The following is a 27,473-nucleotide window of genomic DNA, read 5'->3' on the forward strand; positions in this document are numbered from 1 at the left end:
CACGCACTACGCGTTAGACCGTACTTCCTCCCCAACAGCAGAGACAAATTAAAAACTAGAGACAAGGAACTGAGATTTTTCCAATATGATTTGAAAGCCAATGGGTGGTGCTGAGTGTGCGGCCCTTGAACATCAGGGCACTTATTTCAGTGCTGACTTGGGAGACTAACCTCTGCATCCATTTTTTTAAATCATGGCCTGAATATTTATCAATAAATAATACACTAGTAAAACTAGTTAGTCCATTAATAAATAATCACTGTGCGGGCCGAGTGACTGTGGATTTCCTGATTTGCCATGTGTTCTAACGAGGTGCACCAGTGCACTTGATAGTTACCACCTCCAGTTATTGCCACTTTAAATGTAGAGGAAGCCTGCTTTGTTCTGTGGTTACGGCAGCATCTCCTCGTAACTCTTCATTTCTTGGGCTGACAAAGTACACATATATCCACTGACATTTCTGAAGCTGCTGCTGAAATACATTAATGATGCACTGGTGCATAAAGAATATTGAGTTTTCCACCCATTGCTATATTGCACCCATGAGCTAGATAGGTAAGGCTGCTAACCCACATTTGATGGATATACGCAGACAGGATCTGCAGCTTGCCCAAGTTTACAGAGCATAGCAGTGCCAGAGCTAGCACCAGAATACAGCAGCCTTTAATGCCTGGTGTTTGTCCTCAGACCACACCTCTCTCATGAATATGCTAACAGGAGCAGGGTCAGATTAATACAGAGGCAAAAGAGGCATGTGCCTACAGCCCAAGTTTGGGGTGAGGGGGCAACCTGAATGGTGCTGCAACCCCGGCCACCAGCAATACCACACACTTGCAGGCGCTCAGGGCTGCAGCGGGGCGAGATGCCTCCCCCACAGCCCTGGAGCTGCCGCTGTGGGGAGAGGCACCTCTCCCCTCCAGCCCAGGTGCTGCTGTGGGGAGAGAGAGCTTGGGGGAGTCCTCTCTCCGCATTGTAGCCCTGGGGCACCCTGCATCCCAAACCCCGTGGCCCCACCCCAGAGCCTGCACTCCCCCAGCCAGAGCCTTCACCCCTCACACCCCAACCCCCAGCCCTAAGTCCCCTCCCACACTCCGACCCCTCGGCCCCACCCCCGCCACATGAATTTTGTTATATGCACTAATATGGAGGTGATGTGTGACATCACCTCCTCTCCATATTGGTGCACATAACAAAATTCATTCTGTACATGTGTGGGAAAAATTAGAGGGAACACTGGTCAGCACTGCTCCTCCTCGCTGCTGCTGTGGGGCTGGCTCCTGCACCAGGGTTTCCCCTTCCAGCAGCCCACATCCCCTTTGCTCTGCACACCGGACTTGCTCAGTGACAGCCTCAAGAACTGCTACATGTACAGAGAGCTGCAGTGAGTGCCCATATGGGGCAGCCAGCTGGGAGGGGAGTGGCCAGAAGCCCTGGGAAAGGCAGACACAAGCGGATCAATAAGGCAGTGTCTGTGCATCAGGAGCTAGTCACTGACCTGGGTAGGAGAGGATTAACTAAGCAACATCTGTGCAGCAGGAGCCAGACATGCTTGGGTTAATAGAGCACTACCATAGCTGTGCCGGCAAGGACAGGGTTAATATACCTGCATCCATACTGCTTGGGGGCAGCTAGCTTAGCTGGCCAGTAGAGGGACCCAGAAGTGCCAATGGCCCAGTGATGGGTTAAACCAGCCCTGAACAGGAGTGAGGGAATGAATGGTAGGAATGAATGAATGAATACATGTTTGTGCCAACTGTCCAGGTAGCTTGTTTGCAGTGACCTGAATAAGAGCTCTGTGTAGCTTGAAAATGTGTCTCTTTAACCAACAGAAGTTGGTCCACTAAAAGAGATTACCTCACTCCCCTTGTCTCTCAGGGAGCTTGCATGTTTCTCCCAGAAGATGGCGAACTTGGCCTTCTAATTTGATCCACCATCCTAGTATATCTGTAGAAAGGCACAGTCTGGGGGCTGGTGCTATGAGAGGCTGGGATGAATCAGGTGCCTGCCACAGCCTAAACAGAGACACTTACTTTGGCAGAAGAAGAGGGGTGAAGGGGAGATTATTCACTGGTTCGCAAAAGGCCTGTCATGTGTGAGCACATTTGTGGACCGAGGCACTTGAGCAGATTCCAGGGGAGGCTGGCAGAACTGGAGGGAGCCAATGCCTGTCAGTAGAACACTTTGCCAGTCATTTGCCTTTTTAATGGAAAAGGATTCATGCCAAGTGTGAATCCCTCCTTCTGTGTTTGACGCAGATTCTGCCAGGGACAGCTTTGGCACCCCAAGAGAACGTAACAGTGTTATACACTGAGAATTTGAAATCTTTTAAAATTAGTGAGTACCAAACAATGCAAATTCCTGATACAGCCCCTTTAAATAACAGCATGAACAGACATTTACAAAAGGTCTGTACAATAATATTCTAAGGGTTTTTCTGCTCTTCTGCAATATTACAAAGATCTTTTAAACCAACTCAAGAGAAACATGCTTGAGCGCACCTCTCCTCCCACTCCACTTCCTCTCTGGGCATATTTCCACCTGCTTGCTGCCTTTTCAGCTTCAGCGTTGCTGCTGCTATTGGTGCCGGGCCTGGGACACAGAGTGCATGAGATCCTCCCTAGAGCAGTGCAGGAAGGAAGTCATCTTGCTAGCACAGGGGACAGGAAGCACAACTGCGCATCAGCATAACAGTGGAACAGACATGACACAAAGTGCTGCCACACACAAAGTAAACAAACTGAATAGCATTCAATACATTTCCAGCCTATCCTGATCTCTTCCAGTTACTGTCTCTGAGGTATTATTTGTAACAAAAGTATCGCTTTTTCAGACAGAAATGCGATTTTTCAAGTTGACAGCGTCCCTTTATGCAGATGAGATGGTGAAGGTTCAGTGCCAACGAGCGGTAGACTTATAATAGCATCCATTAGTGCTGTTAGCAAGAGTCTGCCAGGGCTTCTGTTTGTAATTTAGGGGGTTAGAACTCAGCAATGCAAAATAAGATGCAGGATGAGACTTTGCATATAAGATCTGGGCCTCGGAGTGAGCTTTTTTAAAAGAGATAATAAATCCCAATGGTGCTTTGAGACTTTGGGCCATGTCATAAATTATTGGTACAGACATGGAAACCTAAAGGATAAGGAGGGCAGTACATCGCTGCCTGACACCTGCACTGACAGCAAATTGACCTAGTCTGAAATACTCACCTCATCCTAATGAATTATCCTCACTCATTGCTCCAGAAAAGAGTGACCGCAGTTTCTTGCTAATAAACTTAGAGGCAGATTCCTTCATCTGCTCTAAACTTAACCCTCTGCACATCAGTAAGGCTTGCTAAGCAAGCAGCTAGATGTCAGTCCTGCAATGTGCTCCACATGGGAACAGCGTTCTGCCTGCACAGAGCTGATGACAGGGTCAGGGTCCCAGGAAGTTAGTGCCTTTCTCTCAGGAATATTCCTGCATCGTTTTGGATGCCCTTCTTCACCTAGTAGGGAGATAGCTCTTAATTATTTTGGCCCCAGCAGCAATAATGGCAGCTGTTACTTTGTGGTCTGCTAATTCAGGCAGGTGGAGGTGCAGGGAGAATCATGAAAGTCTGACCTAGATATTACCAGGAGGAAAGTGTGCTTTATTAAAACAGGGATGTGGTAACAGATAAATAATCAGAGGGTCACACTGAAATCTAAGAAAGCCAGGAATGTTAATCTTAGTAATGTATTTTAAATCAGCCCATATCTCCTCATTTTTACTTTTACTGTGAGGAAGGAGTGTGGAGAATGTACATCCTGCTTCTCAGGATGTTTTCCTTTTCCAGGGGACAGATGGTAAACATCAAATGCCAGTAACACTCCCATGTAAGACAGCACCATTGTGAACATTCCTATTTACAGTTTCTACCCATTGCTTTCCCATCACCTCGTTTTTCAATTTGGTGTTATTTGCCGGATTAAAAATTCTGGCTGATAGTAACAAAATAAAGCAGGTACCCACAAAACTGCACTGGTCCGGGTACGGTACTGTAGCTCCTAATAAAGCACAGACCCTTTCAGGAGAATGGAAGCTGCACATGTTTCTGCCTGTTTTCCTCGCCCCCCCTCCTCAGACAAATATTGAACTGACAATGAAAAAGCTTTACTCCTTAAAATAAAAACCTAAGCAAAAGCTGTGGCTGATCTAAGAAGCACCATTCTAATCACACTGCTCCTCTACTGTGTTTCTGCACTCTCTCTCTGCACTGTAAGTTCTCTGGGGCAAAGACCCTGTCTTTCTATCTGTCTGTAAAATGCCAAAGCACCTTGTTGATGCTATACTCAGAATAACATTGTCCTTTGCCTCCTGTTTGTAACGGGAAGTAGGGATAGCTTAGTTATTGCAGGATGACAATTTACATCTGCAGGTTTCCCATCATAGCAGTGCCCACTCAGTCCCTCATCCATCCTTAGATTAACATTAAGTGAATGTGTATGTGTGATGACATCTTGTAAAGAAAGCCTGATTCTCAAAGGTGTTGAGCAACCACAGTTTCCATGGACTTTGGCTTGAACGTCAGATGCTCACCACTTCTCAAAAATCAGCCTCAAAGTCCTATCTGCTTCCCAAATCCCAAGGCACTTTTTGTAAGAACAGCAGTATGCTAATATTGGCTAATATTTCTCCTTTCCCCGCTGCTGTCTATCATACTGTACCCTGACTGCCATCCAGAGGTTGTGAAGGTTTCCTGTCTGTTGCTCGATGGGTTTAAGAATGATCCCTTTATGTCAAGAAATTTATATTAAGGTAACAATCATACCAATATCACCTTCTCTCTGTATAAGCAATCACAGGAGCTATGAAGTTTGCCATTGATTGAAAATGAACTGGACTTTCAGGTAATGAATTCAATTCATTGATAGTTCTCAGCAGAGGGGAAAAGTTTTGGAAGCAATCACTTCAAGTTAAATATCCTGGTCACAGATGGTAGCTATTCTTAACATAAAACTGAACACACATGCAGCTATCTCTATTAATAGGAATTCTGGGGAGGCATCATCATCTAGTGATTGGCGATGGGACAGTGAGTCAAGATTTCTGAGTTTTAGCCTCAGTTTTGCCATCCAGTCACTTAACCTCTCTGTGCTCAGTTTACCTTTCTGTACAATGGGTGTAATAATGAGACTTACCTACTCATAGAGGAGCAGGGACAATTAAGTGATTCATGTTAGTCAGTCCTCTTGAGGTCTTTAGGCAAAGGTGCTGATAAGAGTACCAGGTATTGTTATTTAGCTGAGAAAAGGCATTAGCACTATAGGATCCTGTTACATATGTTAGTGCCCTCCCATTTACTTATCTGGCAGCCTGAAATTATCTTTGCCAGCTACCAAGAAAATGGCTTTTTGCAGAATGTGTCAATGTTTGCTGTGCCTTAGGGCCAGATTTTTATTTTATTTTAGTTTTATTTCACTGGGAGTTAAGCGTTTAAATTCCTTTAAAAATCTGGCCCTTTCAGCACAGCACTAGACAGCTTTCAAAACATAACAAGTCTTGACCCAGACTAAAATCTGAAACTTTATTATAATCCTCTTCAAAGGAAATGTGTATTCTGTTGGTATGTGAAGCTTAGAGCATGGCCTCCTTCTCCCTGGCCCACTTTAAAAGTTTGCCTTTATGGCTCACTCATAGGAAAACCGAGCCCTTTACAAGAAAATGTGTTTGTTGTGAACACAGGCAACGATGAAAGAGCAGCCCATGTCTTTAACATCTCTTAAGAGCCCCCTGCTGTCCTGTCTCAGTCTGAAATATGCCAGGTGAAACCCTGCTTGCTTTCATCAGAGGAAGGTCCCAGGACTTGGCTCTCCACTGAGATGGCCCAGTGCTCTTAAAACTTGCCTCTCAGTTTGTAGATCTGACCAGTGGGGAGCTGAATTCAAGGGGTGTAGAGGAGATTTCAGATACATCAGTGTCCCTTATTCCTATGCATCTCTCTATCCAAGAGAACGGTACATGTCTGTGCAAGTCTGTGCACGGCTGGAAGGAATTTTTGACACCTCTGCATGAATTGACCCTAGAGATGAATGTGAACCCTACTGATGTGAAGTTTTGTTTTCACAGCTGGGTCCCTGTTCACTGGTTGTTTTATTTTCTGCGAGGCTATCAAGCCTCTACATGTTTACAGTAGGACTGTATGCAATATGGGCAGTGTGGCCTCTTTATATCTTTAAAGGGGATATTGTTCAATTAAGGGCCTTCTCCTGTGCTGTTTGAGTATGGCGCTTCAGCAGAGTTTGCAGACATGAGCATTGTCTATGCCTATGTATGGATTGATGCTTAGCTCAGGTCTGTACGGCTAGCTCAGTGGTTTGAGCATTAGCCTACTAAACCCAGGATTGTGAACTCAGTCCTTGAGGGGGCTAGTTGGGGTAAAAATCTGTCTGGGGATTGGTCCTGCTTTGAGCAGGGGGTTGGACTAGATGACCTCCTGAGGTCCCTTCCAACCCTGATATTCTATGATTCTATGAAAAGGGGATGAAGCAGAAATGGGGTGGGTGGGGAAGAAACCCAATTTGGTTATGAACAGACAAGTCTCAGGAATGAAAAAGACCTAATAAGAAATTTCTGCCTGTTAGCTGGGCTGCACCAGGGAAGTCACCGTAGCCATTCAGTACCTTAACACCTGTCTCCACTCCTACATGCACCCTCTTATAACACAGCAGTGTAGCTTTGTTCTTATTATAATGTGTAAATGATATTGCTCTAAGATAGGGCTGGCCCAGGGAGAGGAATTAGGGATCTACTACTGTCACCTAAGGGAGACCTAATTTAGCTCAGCTCAGGCTGATTTTTCACAGGACCTTTCATGACCATAAAATGGCACCTCCAATAGCGCTAATAATAATATATCATCATAACACTTAGCTCTTACATGGCACGTTCCAGCAGGAGATCTCCAAGTGTTCTACAAAGCAGATGGTTCTTTTTACAGTTCTCAACATTACAGGCAGTGGCTGAATAAGCGTGTCTACTTTAAAAAACCCACAGCTTGAGTGTTTGTTTGTTTGGGGGGCGAGGGGGAGGTTGGTCTCAGAAGCTCTGTTTCTGCCTTGTTAGCACATTTTCTGCCCGTTTGAAGAAAGCTTTGAAGGGCAAGCCTGCCACTGGAGCCCAGTGCTGGAGCTCTTTGATGTTAATCCCAGCTTTGTGTGTCTACATGACATTACTGCAGACAGTGTGGTATTCCAGTCACCTGGCAGGAGCCGTTATTAGGGAGTGACAGCATCAATAATGCTCTGCTTACTGCAGCTTTTCTTCCTATTCGTCACTAGGAGCATTAGAAGAAGAACAAGGGAGAGAAGCTCTTGTTATGCTCTTCGCTATAAAGGAATGAGATTTAAAATATCAGCCAGCAGGCCGCAGTGACAGCAAATGGCAGACTTTGGGGCTGGGGGCTGCATAGACTAGAGTTTGTGGGCCTGTTTTAGCAAGAGGTAACTGATTGCAAAGTAACTTGCATGGCTGCATTAACTAACCCAGCTGTAAACACTAGTCTAGACACTCCGCAAATGATTATTCCAGGGCACAAATGTCTGTAGTTTACCAGCGGGACCAGCGTGAATTAAAACAGGACCACAAATTCTAGTTCAGTCAAATGCTGGGAGGGTAGACTTCCCTCCACTGAGTTCTGCAATGGCTGGTGACTCCGCTCGTATTGCCTAGCATGGATTAGAGAGTGGTTAGGTAAAGATCAGTTCAGGGATGAGGTTTCAAGGATAGACGGTGCTTTAAATTGCCAATATTTGAAATTTAGCAAGAACACAGGAAGTGAACAGTAAGGCCTCCAAATAAGAAAATAAACTGCCACGCAAGGGCTTTGCACTCTAGCTAATAGTTGGCAACTAAATTGTGCTTATCCTGATGGAATCAGGAGCAATGAGCTTTAATCCTGTTATATTATCAACGCTGTAAATTTCCTGGTCTAAACGTTCCCAGTAGATCAAATGTCCTTGAAAACTGATTGTTCCTTTAATTCTCAACACTCCTACTTAAAAGCATAGTCCTAACTATTACAAAACCAATGGCCACAGCATCTGTCATCCACTTCTGGGACACCTCTTCTACTTGATATGCTACATCATAAGCAACCAAATTGGCTACAAAAGTGCTTCTAGATAGTGTTACTCTGTTGAGCTGGATTGATTCCCTATGACTGCTTATCCTGGTACTCAGGTAGACAAATAACTGAAGAAAAAGATGGGGAAATATTTCATAATTTTTCAGAAGAATGTAAGATCAATGAGCTGGCCTCCTGTGGTGAGTAAGGAGTAGAGAGCTAACCTTTCTCTCCTACTTTAATTCATTTCAACAGAGAAATCTTGATATGCCTCAGTCTGATCCCAACATGTGGCTGTATTTTTGAATGAAGTTTAAAAGGGTGGTTTCATTTTTTTGTTTTAGGTTCAAGTAATTCTCACTTTTCAGTCCCAACTATCTGCCAGATATTACTTACTATTTGTACTGCAGTAGCACCTAGCAGCCCAAGGCCTGGACCAGCGTTAGGTATTTCTAAGGCACCATAGTATCTGAGCACCAAGATGACAAAGGACTAGAGAAGAAAATATGGTGACAGATCATTAATTTTATATAATAATAAAATAATAATAATAAACAAAACCACTTGAAATTCTGTCTGGAGCAATGAGCAGTGACCCTCAAATGTTCCAGAGAAGAATTCTGATTCTTGAAATTTCACAAGAACTGGATCCTTGTTAGATACGTAGTACTGCCAGGTTCAGGCCAGGTTGGAAATTCTGTGACAATAAGTGCTGCATTAAGGCCCAGCCTGTGCCCTCTCCAGACCTCCCACTCCACTCATCTATATTACATTAGCATGAGTTCTGTTTAAGCGCATTTTTATAGAAAGGGGTTCACTAGGCCCACACAAGCCCCCAGATCTGAGCACACATCACACCTTGTGAGTGAGCCAAACCCAAATCCAGAACTGATTTTTGCAGTCGGCCTCTATTCCTGTAACTGACTGAACAAAAACCTGGATCTGAACTTCTAAATGTTCAAAACCTAGATCTAGAGTCTAATTTTGCAGCGTGAGCCCTCAAACCTCTCTAGTTCTAACACAGTCCCCCTGGCCAGCAAAAAAACAGGTTCTTAGATTCACTGATTCACCCACTCCCATGCCAACATTCCCTCTTGCAGGGTCCCCTCCTCTGATGAGTTGGAATTTTCTGCTAGGTCACAAATTTTGCTTTAGTCTCTTGGACAAGCAACAGCCTAGAACTGTATCTGGTTCAGTTCTGAGCAGGGTTCATAACCTCAGAGAGCAGCTTGCCATGGCTCTAATCTTTGGCCGCCATGTCCGCAATGCTATTAGAAGTAGCCAAGGCAAATAGAATGTGACGGCTCCAGCATTTAGCGCAACTGGCAGCCATTACTGGGGAGCACAGAAAAAAAAAAAAGGCCAAACGTTATTAAAAATAACAAAGCTTCTGATTTCAACATTGAGGGATCTTTTCCTTAATACTCATGAGCAGCATGAGACCTAAAATCAGTTCTGACAAAATCTCATTGACTTGACCGCCTTCCTTATCTGCTGCCTAGCCAAAACACCATGCAGTTCCCGTTGCTTAGGAAACATAGCGGGGAGGTTGGAGGAGAGAGAAGGTCTAATATATGGAGAGAAACGAGCTGTAGCATTTCATATAACTTCTGCTGACAGTGATAGCATCAGACCTGAAGGGGATTTGGGGGCTAGATGTAATTTCTCCACAGAATTATTAGCCGTTTATATAGATATATATATAGAACTAATGTATTTGGAGATTTTTTTTCTTTACTTCTTTAAAGTGAGTCTGAGTGCTGGATACACAGCCACGCAGTCTGCAGTCCTGTCTGAGCAGAACACATGGAACACATGCGGCGGCAATGCAAGTGTAAGAAACCCGGACTATACAGACACCACGGTCATCAGGAGATTTTGGTGCCTAGGACTTAGAGCACTGTATGCACAATCCCCCATCACCTGCACTAAAGGAGCAACTTCTAAAGGGGTATTGGATATAGATGCTCATAGCACAAGGAGCAAGAAGCCATGCTGAGGTGCCTGGGTTGAATCCTTGCTGATGACAAGTGATGTCTATATATGGTCAAGAATTCAATACAAAACAGCACCCCACATGAGACCTCAAAGGCCCAGAACGAGCATATAAGACACCAGGTCAATGTGTGTTTTCATGTCTCCCTCTAGTGATTGACCCAGACTGAGGATAAGAGCCTGCTACTCTTTCGTTCAGCCGGCAGCCATGGGCTTGTGGTTTGGCGCTGAAGGCCCTGAGCTTGATCCACTGCCAATGACAGCAGTGTCTTTAAGGAAGCAGGCACATGGTGTCACACTAGCTTCCCACGCACCACCGTCACCCTGCAATGTGCCTCAACCCTGAGCTGGCAGGGCCACCACTTCTTTTGGGTCTGAGGGCAGCTCAGCAGACATGGCTCATTCAATGCTTGACCTCTTTCCTGAAGCTTGTTTTGTTTTGTTTGTTTTCCATAGATACCTGGCCATTAGAAACTGGACTGAGAGCCATCGATGTATTTCACACAGGTCACTGAAAGAAACATCAAGTGGTTACATTTGATTGCTACACATAACAAAGCTGGATTCAAATCAGCAACCTAGACAATCTGGGCCCAGAATCCCCTGAGCCACCCACTGTCTCCTAATGAGCTGAGATTCTGACACAGAGACCCCAGCTACAGCCATAAGTCTTTTATATGTGGTGTAGTCAGACAATCCAACTAATTCCTAGATTTGGAGCTAGGTATTTGCATGTGCCTTGGCCACAGAGGCATCAGTTGCTATTAAAATACAGTCTGGAGTCCAGTCAAATTTTCTGTTCAAGGGGAGTAAGTATACTCAAGAGGGGATGATTGTGGAGCTGGACAGAACTGGGGGTCCAAACACAATATAGCCTTTTAGTTAAAAAAAAATGAACAATTTTTCCTCTGCTCCCAATTTCACTATTTTAACTTGTTGATTTCTACCCGTTTGGGAAAGAAGGAGTTAAATAAGAAAGAGAGCCTTTGTTATCCTCTCCTGAAAACGATGGAAATGTTGAATGACCCCTTTGGTCTAACACATTCATTCAAACCAGAGGCTGCTTCCACATTAGCAGCAATAAATTCAAAGCAGATGGAAAAATTGTGCTTCTCCCTCTGATCCAGCTTTCAAAGTCTTTTGATTTCAGAATCTTTCACCTGCCCTTTGGCTTTCCTTGCCTGTCACATTCCACAGCAAGATTGATAGGGCTCCGGACAAGGGGATGCCAGGACTTTCTGCAAATTCAGATACCTTCTCTCCCACCGGATTGCCCCATATCTGCCTATGTTAACCACAGATTCTCTCTCTGCCTTTGATGTAGAGACACTTTGATATTTTCCGCCCTCTCCATCATCTTCATACAATTCTTTGCAAAAGGTCAATGGCTAAATCTTACCATGTCTGCATAGCCTTCCTTTTATGCAGATACTTGTGTATATGTCAGAGACCAGGCAAGAAAATGCCAAGAGCTGGTGGTAAGTTCATCTGGGGAGACTTCTTCCCAGTTTCTCCTGGACTGCAAAGTTGAAGGCATCAACTTCAGTAAAGTTTAGGGAGAACATCAGAATCATTTCCAAACACTTAGGAGGTCTGTTCAACCACAAAAGAAATGCTCAAAGGGAATACTGGAAGCCGCCATTGGTTAGGTCAGTCACACTAGACTTGACAGCAAAAGTAGTGCAAGGGGAACAATCCTGCATTAGCCCAGGAAGGAAGGACTGAATGTGTGTTCTTTCCATCTATAGTCTATGAAACAGAATGGTTTAAATGCCTTTATTTAGGGATGCTGTGTCCACTCTGATACTACAGCTACAAGCACCACTTACAAGAGTTGATATTTAGGGCACTGTTTCCACTTTTTTTTCCCTAGTGTCTCCAAAGCCATATTAGGGTCTATCTAGCCAAGTTCCATCACTGTATTATCTGAGCACCACACAATCATTAATGGATATATCCTGAAAACACCCCCATGAGGTAGGGAAGTATTATCTCCACTTTAAAGAGCGGGAGATTAAGGCACAGCAATTAAGTGATTTTGCCCCAGGTCACACAGGCATTCTGTGGCAGGGCTGGGAACTGAATATTGTTCAAATCCCAGTCTAGTGCCTTAACCACAATACCATCCTTCTTTTCCTCAAGGCTCAATCCATCTTCCCCTCTCTCTGTCCTCCTTTAAAAAAGGCATTTAAAAATGCTGTGTTCATTCTTTCACTCCTCTCTCCAGCTGTTGTCTCAATTACTATCACTAATATGGCCAGATTAATCCCAGCACCTGCACAGGGAAAGAGAAACTTCAGAGACCCCAGTGCTATCTTTGATGCAGACTATGGTTGCCTCTCAGCAGTCCCTTTGCACTGATCCAGAAAAGCCAGGGGTCAGGTCTGCCTGCCCACATCCCCTTCCATTCTCTTCCTCGTCTAACCCGCCCACACTCCATTTCCAGCCCAGCCTTTCCCAATGCCCATGTGCTGTTGCAGAGGCAGAGCATGGGCCCCCTGAGCTGGGGATATGCCTCAGAGACCAGCCTTACATTTACCCTACGATCCTTTCATGCAGCCAATAAAAGCCAGTTTCTCTCTCATTTCACACACACGGAGAAATCTCTTCTTTAGGGTTACTCCTGAAAAGCAGCAATTTCCATGGCCTAGGGAGCCCTGTGGCCTCTTTCTATTCTGATAAACCCCACAGACAAGCAACTCTCCTGTCCCCTGGCCTCGATGACACCCTGAGCCCTGAACAAAGCAGGCCATGTGCTGAAGGAAGTGCAATTGGCGATGCACATCAGCTAGCTCCCGTCATTGCAAAGGTTGGTGCCATCAGTTAAACCAGAAACATTGTAATTTAAAAAACAGAACTTTCACCCCAGAAGAGCAAACCCACAGATTCCCTTGGATTATTGATTGCAGATCCAAACATGCTCTTCACCCAATTCCTTTTATCCCTGATAGTCACCCCTCAATCTTCTCCTCTCCTGCCCTCAGGGCTTTTGTCTCTTCCTTAAAGGTCTGGCCCCAGTCACATAGCCCTCCCCAGGCCCATTCTCCCTCTCAGTCCTCACCTTCTCTCCACACCTCCTGTCTCCAGTGCCCTGCTCTGCACAACAAGCCAGGCTTCTCCTCCATTCTGCAATCCTGCAGGATGCCTACACTCCTTCAAAGAGCAATAAAGAAGAAAGCCAAGCAGGCTAGACAAGCACTAGTCCTTTGAAATTGGCTTGTTTAGCCTGTTCCCTTTTCTATGGCCCTGGAGGACCACAGAAGCCCTTCAGAGCTATAGGGATATGCCTGAGCTAAGTAAGTTTAAAGACCATTATGCCAAATACACCCAGGCACCCAGAGAGGCATGGAAGCCAGGGCAATGAAAAGAGTTCCAAATCAGGATCAGCATGAGGTTCTGGTCATTACCAGAATTGGTGACCAGATAGTCCATCCAGTGTGGCAAACCCCACAGCCTTTCCCACATGCATATGATTATCTCCAGTGTAATCACCCGGGACAGGACTCAGCAGCCAGTTGTTTCCAAAAGGTAAAAAAACATACTATGTAACAAATTCATGGTCACCTAGAATTTCACAATGTTGCCCACCACTGCCATGTAGAACTACTGGGCATAGAACTTTGATCCTCTAGCTGTAAAAACCCAGGCCTTGATCACAGAGCTAAAGAACTCTCCCTTTGCTTTTAGCAATATAGAGCCCATGAAATACAAATTAGATTCCATACAGTAGACAGCAATAGTGCAATTAATTATATATTTTTGACTAGGACCTCACACATGCCTGGGGCTTGAAGACACAGCTTTTGGCCTCAGGGCTATTGCAAGTTGTGCGTTTATTCAGCATTCATACATACGTACTAATGTGGAGTAATTTACAGCTATTTTTCACTATGAGCCTCTGCCATCATATTCAGAGTTGGCCAATATTGATAGTGGGGGGAATTTTCAAAAGCACCTAAGGGATTTAGAAGCACAAGTTCCCAACTGCAACTGTACCCCCCCACACACTAGAGCAGTGGTTTTCAAACATTTTTTCTGGCAACCCAGTTGAAGAAAATAGTTGATGCCCACAACACAATGGAGCTGGGGATGAGGGGTCTGGGGTGTGGGAGGGGCTCAGAGCTATGGCAGAGGATTGAAGTACAGGGGTGAGGGCTGTGGGGTGGGGCCAGGAATGAGGGGTTCACAGTGTTGGAGGGGACTCTGAGCTGGGGCAAGAGTTTTGGAGGCAAGAGGAGGGTCAGGGCTCTGGGCTGAAGGTGCAGGCTCTGGGGTGGGGCTGAGGATGAGGGGTTTGGGGTGCAGGAAGAGGCTCCAGGTTTGGGGGGGCTCAGGGCTGGGGTAGGGTATTGGGGCACAGGGTTGGGGCACATGCTTACCTCCGGCGGCTCCCAGTCAGCAGTGCACCCAGGATGCAGAGGCAGGCTTCCCACCTGTTCCAGCACCACAGACCATGCTGAGCCCTGGAAGCAGCCAGCAGCAGTTTCAGCTCCTAGGCGGAGGCGTGCAAGCAGTTCCGCGTGGCTCTCACCCATAGGCACCGCCCCCCACCAGCTCCCATTGGCCAGTTCCCAGCCAATGGGAGTGCGGAGCCAGTGCTCAGGGTGGGGGCAGTGCATGGAGCTCCATGGCCCCCCTGCCTAGGAGCTGAACCTGCTGCTGGCCATTTCTGGGGCGCAACGTGGTGTCAGAACAGGTAGGGACTACTAGTTTTTACTGGCCGGCCGCCAGGGTCCCTGGGTGCTGAGCAAGGCGACCCAGTGCCTTGCATTACATGACCCATACTGGGTCACGACCCGCAGTTTGAAAACCACCGCACTAGAGTATGTTCAGTACACACTGGGTAACATGAGCAGTATGTAGCATCTGAAAGTGTTAACAGTAGTACCTAACAGCTAGCATACCCCATAGAACTGGGAGGAAGGTGACTTGAGATGATTTCAATTTTTTAAATGCAACAGCAGCACCCCCATTTCTCCAGTTGCAGAACACTTTGCTCCCTTCCAGAACCTCTTTATTAGGCAAAAAGAACAATGATTAATCCATTGTTATTTTGTATTTCTCTCAGCTTGTACCACAGAAACAGCAGGTTGTTTTCAATGCAGTTTTCAGATAATTTCACTTTCCCATGAACAAGCTATTCTGTGCGGAGATTCAACATTGCAAGGGACTAAGGCCATGTCTACACTACCACTTATGTCTCTCAGGGGTGTGAACAAATACCCTCCCAAGTAATGAGTTTCACCGGCATAAGTGCTCATGTGCACAGTGCTTTGTCGGCAGAAGAGCTTATCTCACTGACATAGCTACCACCGCTGGTGAAGGTGGTTTTATTATGTCGATGGGAGAGCTCTCGCCCGTTGCCATAGCACGGCTACACGAGCGCTCTTACAGCAGTGCAGCTGCATCGCTACAGCCCTGCCACTGCAAGTTTGCTAGTGTAGACGTGGCTTAAATGTCAATCCAATTAAAACATTTTACACTGAAATTAAACACAAACATTTCTGTCTATTTTTAGGGACAAGCCATTGAGCCTCATCAACCCAGGGGACAGGATTGCTTTAAAAAAACCCATTAACATCTTCATTATTTCCTTTTGTTGTAATCAAACCACTATGCTTGGCTAGAAGTGTGACACTGGATATTTTTGTAAGAGCATTCAACAGACAAAAATTAAAAGCTTTGGAACTAATATATCCAATTAGAAGATGAAAAAGTGCCATTATTTGCCTCTTGTCAGAAACTGTGTGTCTAACTCCCGCCCCCAGTGCAGTTCTCTGGGTCTCCTCCTTTTTCCTTCCTGCTTTAATTGGAAAACATTAGTTTACTTATAGCCCAAAAGGAGTGAAAGCTTCATGCATTTTAAAGAGCTGTTAAGTAACTGGGCTATGCTTGGTGGGTTTATTTATTTATTTTGGTTTTCTGCATTGGAAACTAGCTTTCAGGGAAAAAATTAGACATTATTTCTCCCCCACCCCGACTCATCCAACTTAACTCCTCCCCCCACTTCTCAGTGGTGTCCAGATGGTGATGAGCTCAGCAGTAGAGAGGGCTCTAGGCTAGCAGTTCGCAGGCCAGCTGTGCATTTGATTAAGGAGAGGGCTCTGGCAGACACAGCTTATCAGGAGAGTGCACAAAGGCAAGGAGTAAGCAGGCATGAAAAGCGTGCATTTTTCACCCAGAGCACTGCCGTCACGTGGAAGGCAAAGAGTCATTTTTCATGTCTCCACCAAGGAGTGCCAGATTTGTGGGACATGACAACAAATCAGTGATCTTGGAAGGGATCCGAGAGTCATTTCTCAACAAGCCAGAGGAAGGACCATTAATCAGCTCTGGACCCATGCATGGCACAGGATGGGAAATAAACCCATCTTGAAAAAGCAAGAGGAGAGTGAAAGAAGCAGAACTATGTGCACTCACGTTGATATGTAAGGTGTCTGTCATAATGGCTGCAGCATAAGAACCTATATCAGATGGGTTAGAAGCCCACTAAATAGCGCAGAGCAGTAATAGCACACACGGATTTGGTTTTTAAATGTGTGGCAACTAAAACATAGATTTTACTAAATTCTAGGCTTAAAACATAGGCCTCTGCCTCGGGACTTGGTTCCTGGAATCATGTGATGATGTCAGAATATTAACTTTCACAAGTGGTTGCAAACTTTTTTTTTGTTGTTGCAAAGAAAACCTTGGAAATTAGAACTCAGCATAACTAATTCACCAATGTCTGCCTGAGTATCAGCCAGCCTCAAACGACAACTGCTCCATTCATCTTAACGGGTTGTTGACTGTGAAACTGGCTATACTGAGGAAGGAGAGGGGAAGGGAAGAGTGCATTCACTAACCCTAGACCAGCTCAAAACTCTGTTTGGGAAGGAACCTGGATGCCACCCCCACCTCATCAAGCCTTTGCTGGGATTTTCTGGTTAAAGAGGTGGTGGTGTGTGCTTTTTCCTAAGTGGATTTGAGTCCCAGGGTATGATTAAGGGCTCTGAAAAGGAGCCATTTTGGGGCTGTTACTCAGGGTCAAATACCATCCCCAGTCAATCTATGCAGCCTACAGTAGCCTGGGCCATGTGTTCAAGCCCCCATTCTAGGAAACACTACACTGCTGGAAGCAGTCACAGGTAGATCCACCAATAACTGATTTTTCAGTTTAGTGGCCTCACCCCTGCCCTTTTTTTGTTTTGTTTTGGTGAAAAGTCTCATTTCAGCCAAGTTTCATTTTCAACAGTTTTTTAAACCTTTTTCTTAAAAAACAAACAGATAAATAAATAATAAAAAAACCCCACCACACAACAAAAAGTCATTTCTGAAATCAAAATGCTTTGTTTCAAACATGTCCAAATGAAACTTTTTTATTTCTTTGGGATTTTTTTTGTTTTTTTCCACCCAAAACAATGAAACAAATTTAGATGAATTCATTAAATATTTTGATTGACCCAAAGCTGCATTTTTTGGCATTAAAAAAAAGTTTCACCCAAAAAATTTTGCTCAGTGGAAGTCTTAGGGCTTCCCTCTCTTCCTTTCATTGGGTCTTTTGCTCACTAAAAATCCTTGGAAAACATTTTGGTAGCTTGTCATTTTTACCTTAGTACCCTAGATCTCAAACAGCGAATTCAGCCTCTTGATCTCTGTAACATAGGTACTCTATTGGACACAGTGGCGATGGGGGCCTAGAATTTAACACTTTGACCTCGTCCACCCTTAAGAATGACCTGAAGGTACGCCTACACTCTGATAAAAGACACATAGCACAGGAGTGGCTGACCCAGGTCAGCTGACTCAGGTCACAGGGCTATAAAATTGCAGTGAAGATGTTTGGGATTGTCCCCGCAAGTCGAAGTCAGTGGACCATGGGTCTTTTATTGCAATGCTGACATACTTAGAGAGCTGTAGCTATGGCAACCCCTGATGTAGTCTCAGCTAGGTCAACAGAATTCTTCAATGGTCCTACCCTCTTGGGGAGGTAGATTACCCAACAGAAACAAAACTTTCATTGCTGTAGGAAACATCTACAGCCATCGCTGTTCACTGTAGTGCTTGTAACCTTAGGATGCCAAGAACTATAGTCCTTATGAGAATTCTACAGCAAGGGACTGAGGACCCAAATACCTTTTCCCTCATTCATTTCCCCTCCCATTAACAAAAGGAAAACTCTCCCACTTGCATTTCATCTGAAAGTTGTCACTTCTCTCTGCATATTGCCCTCTTTCACCATGCTGGAGCCTTGGTTCAGCATCCACCCCAGTGAAAGAATGTGACTTAATGAAATCCCAACATAATTTCCTGCAGCATGCTGGATTTTATTTGGAGGTCTCCCATCCAAATGAATAGTATCCATCTTAGTTTAGTCTATGTCTTCACTGTAAAAGAGGGGTGTCTCTACATGGGAGATAGCTCTCTCCGTAAAAATCTTAGTGGAGACAAGGCATAAGTAGTTTTAATCTTGATGTCAAAGGAAACCTAGGGTGGGAAGAGGTCTCGTAGCATTGACTTTGACTAGCTACAGTGAGGTAAAAGCTACCAGTGTCTTTTCTCCGCTAGGATTTTACAGTGAGAGATATGTCTCATTGTTAAATCACACCTATTTTTTGCAGTGAAGGCATACACCCCATTATACTAATCCTATCACACGCTAATGTTGTCGTCTAAAGAATGTATTCTGCTACATGATGTAGATTACACCTAGTCCATTTTGGAAACTGAGCTCTTCTCTGCTTACTTTATTAGATTAATATAAAAATGCCATTGGCCTGATGGCAGGCTATTCTTAATAATGATTAATGGTTGTGACTTAAGCTTGATTAATGAACTGAGGGGTTAACATGAGCACTTCAGTGACTGAGACTGTCAGAGGACATTAGGGGAAACACCCGTCATCTCACCAAATTCTTGTGTCTACTTACTTTTTAAACAGAACATATTTTGGACACTATTAAAATAATTGGTCTCATTAATTTTTAATGTTTCTTCTTCTGCAGGCCATGAAGTTTCCTTCCTCCGGTCATCTTCATCTTGGGAAATTAGTTCCTAAATTCTTATTAATTCTCCACTTGTGATCTTTAATGGCCTCAGATCTTACAAAGTATTTCATTCATCTGGAGACTGCCGGACCTGAGTGTGCAGGTTTCCTCTCTCTCCCTTTTCTTCTTCCCCAGAGTGGAGATAAGAATGCACATATTCTAAAAGCAGAGGTAAGATGAAAGGAAGTCTGCTTCAGATCAGACGCTGCTGCCATTCCATCTAATTAACTTCACCTGAATTTTCAAAGGAAGAAGAAAAAACATCCAAAAATAATTTCAATCCAATCTCTTCCCTACCTTTTAGTCATCTTGTTCCTGATACTCATTTGTGTGGTAGGCAGGGACGTTTTAATCACGCTACGCTTTAAAGAGCTGACAGCATGAAAGTGGTCACGTTGCCCTTTTCCCCTGGAGTTCCCTGACATTTTGGGCTACTTACTATGATCACGGTCAAAGTTACATTTTCTCCTCCCTTTCTTTAGTGGTGTAAGCAACAAGTCTTGTCTTTAAAAATCTGATATTGTTCCTGCAGCCCCAGTAACCCAACTCTGCCTCTTTATGCACTTCCATTGCAGCCCCACCCATACATCATCATTACTTAAAAGTTTATCACTTTCCAAATATTAAGGTCCTTACTATACACACTTGTATACACTTTCAAATTTACCAGAATAGCTATTCCAGAATAACTCCCTCTCTGGACACTCATTTCAGAATAAGCAGCAAAGAGTCCTGTGGCACCTTATAGACTAACAGACGTTTTGGAGCATGAGCTTTCGTGGGTGAATACCCACTTAGTCGGATGCATTCACCCACGAAAGCTCATGCTCCAAAACGTCTGTTAGTCTATAAGGTGCCACAAGACTCTTTGCTGCTTTTACAGATCCAGACTAACACGGCTACCCCTCTGATTTCAGAATAAGAATCCCCACATGGGCAGTTATTCCAGAATAGCTAATAAGGTAAATTTCCAAAGTATAGATAAGCCCTAAAGATACAACAGACAAACAGGCAGAAGTTAGGTGAAGGGAAACAATAGGCAAATCTGCCTCAGCCTCGCTATTGTTCTGCCAGTGCCTTAATCTCTACCATCTTTACAGAAAAAACAAGAATTTGAAATAGAATCACCTACAGGTCCAGACTTTGCTCTTCATTTGTTCGTGACTGGTAAGCATCATAAATAATCCACCTCCCCAAACACTAGTGGACATTTGTTATGAATGGGTGTCTGAGTGGGGCAGTGCCATCCAGTGAATGAGGAACTAGCCTGGGAATCTGAGTTCTGTTCCCAGATCTGACAGTGGGTTGCTGTGTGACCTTGAGCACAGTTCTCCTTGATTCAGTGTCCCCATTTGCAAAATAAGGCAAAGGATAACTATACCTTTTGTGGAAAAATTGGAATGTGGTCCTAGAAGAGTCACAAGAATGATTTGTGGCCTGAAAAATAAGCCTTGTACTGACAGGCCAAAGGAGCTCAGTCAATTCAGTTTATTAAAGAGAAGGCTGTGAAGTAATAAAACCTCAATCTTTAATTACTTACAAAGTGGGAGGAGGTTGGATACTAGAGGATGCTCTAACCTAGCCAACAAAGGCATAACATCCAGTGGCTGGGAATTCCAGGCAAAGTTCAAACTGGAAACACAATGCACATTTTTAAAAGCAAGTAATCCACCGCTGAAACAGATTACAAAGAGATGTGGTAAATTCTCCACCCACTGGAAGTTTTAAAATCTAGATTTCATGTCTTTCTAAAAGATACATTTGTCATTCCCACAAATTGTTGGGTTTGATGCAAGAATCACTAACTGATCTCTGTAGCCTGTCTGATGTAGGAGGTTGGACTAGATGAGCATAATGGCCCCTTCTGGCTCTACAGTCTATCAGTCTATGAATAAGGATATTTAATTCAAAGTTTGTTCCTAAAAGCAACCTCTTCCTAATGAAATGTGGTTCACTTATTGTTTTGTCCTGGTTAAAACTTACAATCAAATATACCAGCATGGTGTTAACTACCTGGAGTTTCAGAACTCCTGTAATAATACTGCAATGCTAGCCTGTCTGATTAGCACAGAAAACTTGGGAAAGCAATGGTGTTTCTGTAATCCTAAAGCACAGGCCTGGGCTGGAAGGCAACACATAGGAAATGGGGGAAAATGGGGGGAGGAAAATGAGGGCTGGGGGGCCCTCAATGTTGCAGGAGTATAGTTAAGTGCAGGAACAAGCAGAACTTGGGGTAATGGGGAAAGTCATACTGTAGAACACGTACAAGCTAGGGAACAGAGCATAGTTGGGAAGGTAGGAGTCGGCACAGCAAAGAATTAATTATCAGTCCTTTGCATTAGCTTTTCTGTCCTTTAAGATTTCTTTTTGTGAACTTCCTTCATTTTTTTCCCTTTGTGCATCTTTTTCTTATTGTGGAGGCTGGAGCTTCCTAAAGTTTCACCAGAACACAAATGTGATGCAAAAAACCTGATGCTACATCATGCATAGATCCAGGTTGGGTAACACTAAAACTGTTTTGTCTTTTGCTAAATATTTGAATGGAGAAAAGTTGAATAAAAGAAACTGACAAAGAAATTTTTAGGAGCATAAACAATCACCAAGCAAAACAATGAACTAACACTTTTTCCAGCAAGACCTAAGATCAGTTAGGTAAATATGGTTGAGCAGATTGGCGATTTTCCACATACAAATTCGGGTATGAATTTAATTAACGTACCATTGTATGATACATATCCTGTGACAGTGCACTCCATATGTTTTATGGAAATATGCTAACGAGTGTGACTATAATGTAACTGGAATATGCTTCAGACAAAAAGTCTCTTGTAAGGTATCATTACAAAGCTTATAGTCTACTGAGTTTCTTCATCCTATTTCTATGTATCTAAATCTAGAAATATGAAGTATTACTCTGAAGTCCTATTGTAACTATGCAAAGTGTGGGCAATTAATGATGGCTTGGAATCTTCATGGCTCCCATGGACCAGGACAATTGGTTGTAAATGGCTCTGTTTACTTGTAAGCCTTCCTGTATACTGGGTGCCAGCCAGTTAAGTCTCAAAGGACATGTGAACATGTCACATGATACTGGAATCCATCTTAAACCTGGTGCTTTTCCATTTAGAAGGAAGGGTGGAAACCCAGAGAGAGACAAAGGATTCCTGCCTTGTGCCAAAGATATAAAAGAGGCTGGAACCAAACAAAGGAGGCTGACAGTCATGAGAAATCCCCAAGTTACCACCTGAGCTGGAACTAACAAGGTCTGTACCAGGGGGGAAAGGATTGGGCCCAGACTAGAAAAGAGTCTAGTCTGTGAAAGCAGCTTATTGAAACATCTCTGAGGGTGAGACTTACCTGTATTCAGTTTCTTAATGTATTAGGCATAGACTTGAGTGTTTTGTTTTATTTTGCATGGTGACTTACTTTGTTCTGTCTGTTATTACTTGAAACCACTTAAATCCTACTTTTTATACTTAATCACTTTTGTTTATTAATTAACCCAGAGTAAGTGATTAATACCTGGGGGAGCAAACAGCTGTGCATATCTCTCTATCAGTGTTATAGAGGGCGGACAATTCATGAGTTTACCCTGTATAAGCTTTATACAGAGTAAAACGGATTTATTTGGTGTTTGGTTCCCACTGGGAGCTGGGTGTCTGGGTGCTGGAAAGAGGTGACCTGCGGAGCAGTTTTTGGTTAAAGCCTGCAGCTTTGGGGGCATGGTTCAGACCTGTATTGCAGCTGACTAGTGTGTCTGGCTCTACAAGGCAGGCTTCTGGAGTCCCAAGCCATCAGGGAAAATGGGCTCAGAGGTAATTTCAGCACATCAGTCCCAAGGGGATCTCTGTGACTGAACCTGTCACATATTCTATCGTGATATCTAACATAGAACACCTTAGAAAGAGAATGTTTGAGTTGACTCCATTATTTCCAAAGCATGGCATTATCCAAATCCATTTGGGATAATTCACTGGTTACACTAACTCCTCCACCCTGCTTATAATGGTGGGCATGTTAGTAAACACAGAAGTACACTGCTTGTCTTTGCAGTATAATTGCATAAACAAAACCTGCAATAGAACAGCCAAAATATTGACAGCATTGTGACTGCACGAAACATTGGCAGTGCTGCAGAATTCACTCCTGGTTATAACAGGTAGAATTGCAAAAGCTAGAAAGAGAAGACTAATTAAAGATGGTGTAGCAGAGTGGAACCCTGCTCCTGCCCTGAGGGGTTTAAAAGCAGCCTGGCAGGGCTTGAGAGCTGCTGCTCTAGGCTGGGCTGATTGAGGGAGTGGCTGCAAGTGAGGCCATGCCCCAAACTGAACAGGGCCTTATAAGAAGGCCAGGGAAGCTAGAAGCCAAGACAGTCTTCCTCTGCCTGAAGAGGAAGAAAGGCCTGGCTGCAGGGGCTATAGGCAAGGTACCTAGGGTGAAGCAGGGCTGGGGAAAGGCTGGGGAGCTCCAGCCTAGAAAGCCCCAGGCTGCGGCCTAGCAGTGGGCCAACAGGTACTGGGGGTTGCAGAGGGCAGCCCAGGGGTAGGCCAAGGCAGCAGGTCCAAACCCCGTTGCCTGTGATGAGTAGGCTGATACTGCAGTCTGCCCCAGAGTGTGGGGCTAGACAATGACTGGCAGTAGCCATATACTGAGGCAAGGTGGGGATAGAGGGTGGGGGTTCCCCAAGTAGGGGAGACCCAGAGAGAAAGGGGTTACTGCTAGGGGGCAGCACCCCATGTAAAAGGGCACCAGGTCCAGTGAGGGACACGGGGGCCAGAGGACAGGCGGATCACCAGCCTGCAGAGGGCGCTCCAGTGCTGCAGAGAGCTAATTCCCGGAGTCACCAGCAGGAGGCGCCGCAGGGGTGAGTCCAACCCGTCTACAATGGGATAAATTGCTCCCAAATAGGCCACTATATGGGAGAGGCAGCGGTCCCAATATCCAGTTTATCTTCCTTCTTTAATTGCTTTCCCATTGTGAATTGGATCTCTATTGTCTCAGTTGGCAGCTACAGTTCTGTATCTATATTGTGAACTAAAACAAGGAACAGCAGCACACAGGCACAGCTGCAAAAGGAACACAATTCTCTCCGGAATGTATTAGACAAACACACATGTTAATACACTGCATATCAAGAGTTCAGCAACAACAGGAGCACATAATTAATCTGCAGTATGTGAAAAGTCTCTGTACCATTCGTATACCTCCATGCGTGGTTAGTCCAAAACCACTGAAGAATTATATCAATAAAGCTACCTTAGAATTTTTCTTCCATGTCTATAGAAGCAGGGAATATTTGAGATGCTTTGTTAGACAAACAGCATTTTTCTAGGCTCTCTACGTCACAAACAAACTGGTAGAAAAATCTATGCTGTCAAATAAAGCTGCATCTTTCTTCATCACTAACTGCAATGTGTTTGTTCGTGTCAAGGAAACATCAGGTTTCAATTCAATGGAACAGACAATTCATTCACTGGATAAAGAATGATGTGGCATCTCAAAAGGGAGCCATTTTGGGTGGAAAGGGACTATAACACATGCTGTTATTACACTGAATAACAGGTTGCTGTAACTTCGTTTTTAGAGATCAGTCACACACAGGAAGGATTTATAGGTTGCAGTATCAAGCAAAGGGATATGGAGCTCTATGCCTCAAGGTCACTGCTTGGAATCCACCTTAGGTTACTTGCTAGTAAAAGGAGTTACCCCTACAATGGTTCTTGGGTCAAATGTGAGACGTGTTGGTTGTCTCAGACCTATTTTCAGAAACTAGATGTCCACATCCTAGAACTGCACCAATACAGGTAGCCCTCAATGACCCCTTTTCGTCCATCTCAGCAAAAGTGCCAAAGAGTGAATGAGCCACAGAAATTGCACTATTTATCCTTTCCTTCCCAATGGTGGTCCTATTGTAATAATTGGGTCTACACATTTACCCTAATTGTAAGCTCAACTGTAAAAAGTACATGAGAGTGTATTAAATGTCACCGTAACCTATAGCAACAAATGTTGATGGGCTAAGGTATGAAAAGGAGACACAGAGTGAATTAATCCAAACAAAAAGACCTACTGATATAATTCAAGAACTGTGTTAAGATCATGCCTGGTAAATAAGCATGGAACCAGAAATCAGTGAACCAATACTGGTGTGTCAGAAATTAGGCCTAATTGGTGGACAAAATAAAGATAGGATAGGCTATTCCATCTGCCATTCCACTTGTGGGTTCTTAAAGAGACTTTGGGGAACAAAATTGGCTACTGGAGTGAGCAACCACCCCCACCATCTCCTGGGACCCCGGGGCCTTTCTCCTCCTGATTCTGAGAGATGTCATGACCAGGCTGGGCCAGAGAAAGGGACCCAGAGGACACCACCACTTCTCCAGCTGAATCCCAAACACAACCTGCAATGAAACAGCTCTAGCCCATCTCAGCCACTCTCTTTCTCTCCCCTCCCCCACCCTCAAAGGACAGTTATTACCATCTTTGATACCATCTAAGAGATTGTTAAACACAGGATTTTTTCTTCTAAACGCTCTCCAGCTAAAGGGAAAAAGGGATGTTGCTAAAATGAAAAGCCTTATGCTTTCTACTTCTTGTCTTTATCTTTAATAAAAGGCTAAAAGGATTTTTAACAGTGTGTTTGCCATGGTACTAAACAGGCTGAGGTCTCTGTATACCATACCCCAAACCTTGTTTAAAACTGTTTAATGTTGGACGGGGACTGGGTTACATTAACAACTTTGGTCCATTTATTCCAGCTAAACAGTCCTACAGGTCAGGTGTAAGGGACGTTGGTGAGGATGGATGGAGCAGCTTTCACTGCTGCTGTCCAGGCTGAGCAGTGTGGATGAAACAGGGATTTTCACTCAGGGCCGGCTTTAGGCCTATTCCCCCGAATAGGGCCCCGCGCCCTAAAGAAGAGCGCTTAGCTTAGGCGCCTTTTTAATTTTTACTCACCCGGCGGCGCTCCAGGTCTCTGGTGGCAGGTCCTTCACCCGGAGCACCGCCAGGTGAGTCAACCCTGCCTGGGGCCCCATCAAAACTATTCCAAGCTGGCCCTGTTTTCACTCTCTAAGGATGCCAATCCAGCACTTTCCCCAGGTACTGAAGGCAATAAAAAACCCCAAAACCACACACACCCTGGATTTTGTTTTGAAGAGGACGCTTAATAAAGGGCCGTGAATTTTCTTACCAAGTTGCCTTTACTATAAATCACCTTTTTGGACTGTAGTGCATCATATCTAGGAGGACCTTTCACTTCTCTGACTGACCGATAATCTAAGCTGAATGATCAGGAAGCTGCATACCATCAATATGGAAAGAGACACCACCTGCAGAGATTGTTGCTGAACAACAACATTTTTATTCTTGCTGCTTCAAATTTATTTAAATATCTTAATTTTTATGCCTTAAAATGTAAACACTGGTTCTCCACTTGTAAGGTAACTCCCTTTCCTTCACTTGCCAGTATATCTGTGATTGTATCTGTAATTTTCACGCCATGCATCTGAAGAAGTGGGTTTTTTACCCATGAAAGCTTATGCCCAAATAAATCTGTTAGTCTTTAAAGTACCACCGGACTCCTCATTGTTTCTGTGGATACAGACTAACACAGCTACGCCTCTGATACCAGTCTTTTGCTATGTGTTTCTATAGCCACCCAGCACAATGAGGCACTGATCTTGACTGAAGTCTCTGGGGTGTTACTACAATACAAACAACAATAAATAATAATGACAAAACTATGACTTGCTTCAGACGCCAGGTTGTAAAATGAAGCATAGATCAAAAAGACGATGTAGAAAGACAAAAATAAGCAAAACAATGTTCATTTATATAGATATATATATTAAAAAAAACTATATATTTTTTTTTTTACAAAAAAGTTTAGAAATGTCAACATTTAACAACAAACATGTTTAACAGAGTTAATGTTTAACAATAGCAAGAAGAGAACGTGAAATGAGACTGAAAAAGTAGGCCACATCTGACAGAATACAAGTAAGAATGACACAGACTTCATACTATGGGAGACAAACTGGTTGGAGTTTTTACACAGTTGACAAGTGAAACTAACTTTATTAAAGAATATAGAATACATTTTAAAATTTCCAGTTTATAGTAACAAACTAGGCGTGTTTCAATTTGCAACTGTTTTGGTAGGTTCTCATGTAAAATCTTGATTACAGAGGTAAAAGCAAGATCAAAACCAGGGGGAATGGAAACTAAGGCCACAACCCTGCAATCGGATGTATGATCCTCACACCTCTGCGAAGCTTCACTGAAAGTCACGTATCCGATTGCATGATCTGGGCCTAGCATTATATTCAGAAATCCATTTACAATGGTAAAATATGCAGCAAGATTCT

The 27,473-nt window shown here is 44.0% G+C and overlaps 1 protein-coding gene across 1 annotated transcript in view; it reads right to left on the reverse strand.

Moving 5' to 3' along the window:
- Positions 1-19,162: 19,162 nt before the first annotated feature.
- The window catches only part of LDLRAD3 (low density lipoprotein receptor class A domain containing 3), a 230,943-nt gene continuing 222,632 nt past the window's right edge, over positions 19,163-27,473 (reverse strand). The window contains exon 6 of the mRNA XM_045014749.1: positions 19,163-19,338. Coding sequence (XP_044870684.1) covers positions 19,335-19,338 — 4 coding nt within the window. The 3' untranslated portion in view covers positions 19,163-19,334. The remainder of the gene's footprint in view (positions 19,339-27,473) is intronic.

Source organism: Mauremys mutica, chromosome 4, assembly GCF_020497125.1.
Source record: "Mauremys mutica isolate MM-2020 ecotype Southern chromosome 4, ASM2049712v1, whole genome shotgun sequence".
Lineage (NCBI taxonomy): Eukaryota > Metazoa > Chordata > Testudines > Geoemydidae > Mauremys > Mauremys mutica.